General features: G+C 48.7%; 1 protein-coding gene across 1 annotated transcript in view; it reads left to right on the top strand.

The window, feature by feature from the left end:
- The window catches only part of mynn (myoneurin), a 6,343-nt gene extending 6,035 nt beyond the window's left edge, over positions 1-308 (top strand). Inside the window, exon 9 of the mRNA XM_034862808.1 lies at positions 52-308. Within this exon, the coding sequence (XP_034718699.1) occupies positions 52-308 (257 nt within the window). The remainder of the gene's footprint in view (positions 1-51) is intronic.
- Positions 309-1,600: the final 1,292 nt, after the last annotated feature.

Here is a 1,600-nt window from a genome sequence, read left to right as displayed (position 1 = left end):
CCAACCCCGAACCGACCACCCCGACGCCAAAGGCGTCCGCCCCGTCTGCAGCCGCCAACGCCACAGACGCCGACGCCGCCGCCGCTGCTGCTGCTGACGCAACCGCCGCCGCCGCCGCCAACATGCAGGACTTCAAGGCGGAGCCGGCCAACCCCACCATGACCTACGAACCCGACCAGGAGCAGACCATCAACTCGGACACGCTCCACGCTCTGGTGGAGCAGCTGAGGCCGCAGCCCTCCTCCGCCCCCCAGAGCCTGGAGCAGATCGTCATCATCAGGACCGTGGACAACCCTCCGCAGCAGTGAGGCCGCCTGCAGCCACGAACGGCGGCGGCCATTTTTAACAGACAAGCCACGGTCGGCACTGTTCAAAGTCAGCGTACACACACCGAATATAGACTTTTACAGACGTTTGGTTACCTGCAGGTGAAAGATAACTCTGTTATTTACAACATGGGTCTTAACATTGTATTAACTACATTAATGGCTGAGATCAGGGAATCCAAAGCTAGTCCAACTTATTTTGGAGGAGAAAACAAAGATGAAAGGTAGATTAATCACCCGAATTGTCCGCCAAATATGACGTCCGTCATTGACTACCTGAGACCACTTCGACCCATCACACTCCAACGTAGTTGCGTGCGCACAACTTCAGATGAAGTGGTTGAGATCAGCTGTTCCCAAAGTGGGGGCCGAGGACCCCCGGCAAAAAGGGGGATCGTTTATTTTCACTTTAGTCACATCCACAAGACACAAAGACAGACTACATGACCACTTAGGTCGTGGGTTTCATACGTTTTCTCTGCTAAAACATCTAAAAAGCAAAAAACGCATCCAATGGGGGTCCGTGGTCTAATTTGTGTCAGTTTAGGGGTCCTTGATGTGAATAAGTCTGGGAAATATTGGGTTTAGATCATCAGCGGTGCCCCGTCCTCTTCTTTCCATTTTAGATTAGCACCGCCTCACGGTTAGAGACGATTCTCCTCGACCAATCAGCAGTCTGCAGGTCTTCACGGCACCTTTTGGTGTCTCTTCAGCTCGCCTGGAACTTCAACAGAGGTGGGACTTAAAAAAAGTAGTTCCTGTTAGCAGGTACCAGGGACTATTTTTTTTGTAATGGAAACCCTAAAAGCGGCGAGGTGAGGTACCGCGCTGTGGAAAAAAAACAACACATTTGTTGACGACGCATCCGACCGCCGGTGTTTCTGACCTCGTCAAAACTCAACTAATGGATGTTTCCATTACTTTGAGTTAGTATAATGTTATCTTTATTCATAGAAATTATGGTGAAAAGAACAAAATTAAGACTTCCTGTTGTCTTTTCTTTTTCTGCATACAAAATTTATTGTTTTCCAGTACGAGACATTTAAGTGCATTTGGAGTTTGCAGATAAGTAAGAGCGCTGCCGTGGCAACGGCTGCTACGTGTGAGTCAAGGCAACACAACACAGACCAGAAGAGGTGGAAGTTGTCGAGTTAGTTTTAAAAAAAGGCTTTCTAGATTTCAGGTAAATGGTAAAAATGTGCGAAACATCTCTGACGTTTTCTTCCACTGGAGCTTCAAACATTTACACTCAACCCTCATGTTGTCCTCATGTT

The sequence above is a fragment of the Etheostoma cragini genome, chromosome 22, assembly GCF_013103735.1.
Source record: "Etheostoma cragini isolate CJK2018 chromosome 22, CSU_Ecrag_1.0, whole genome shotgun sequence".
Taxonomy (NCBI): Eukaryota; Metazoa; Chordata; class Actinopteri; order Perciformes; family Percidae; genus Etheostoma; species Etheostoma cragini.
This window is presented reverse-complemented; position numbering and strand designations above follow the sequence as displayed.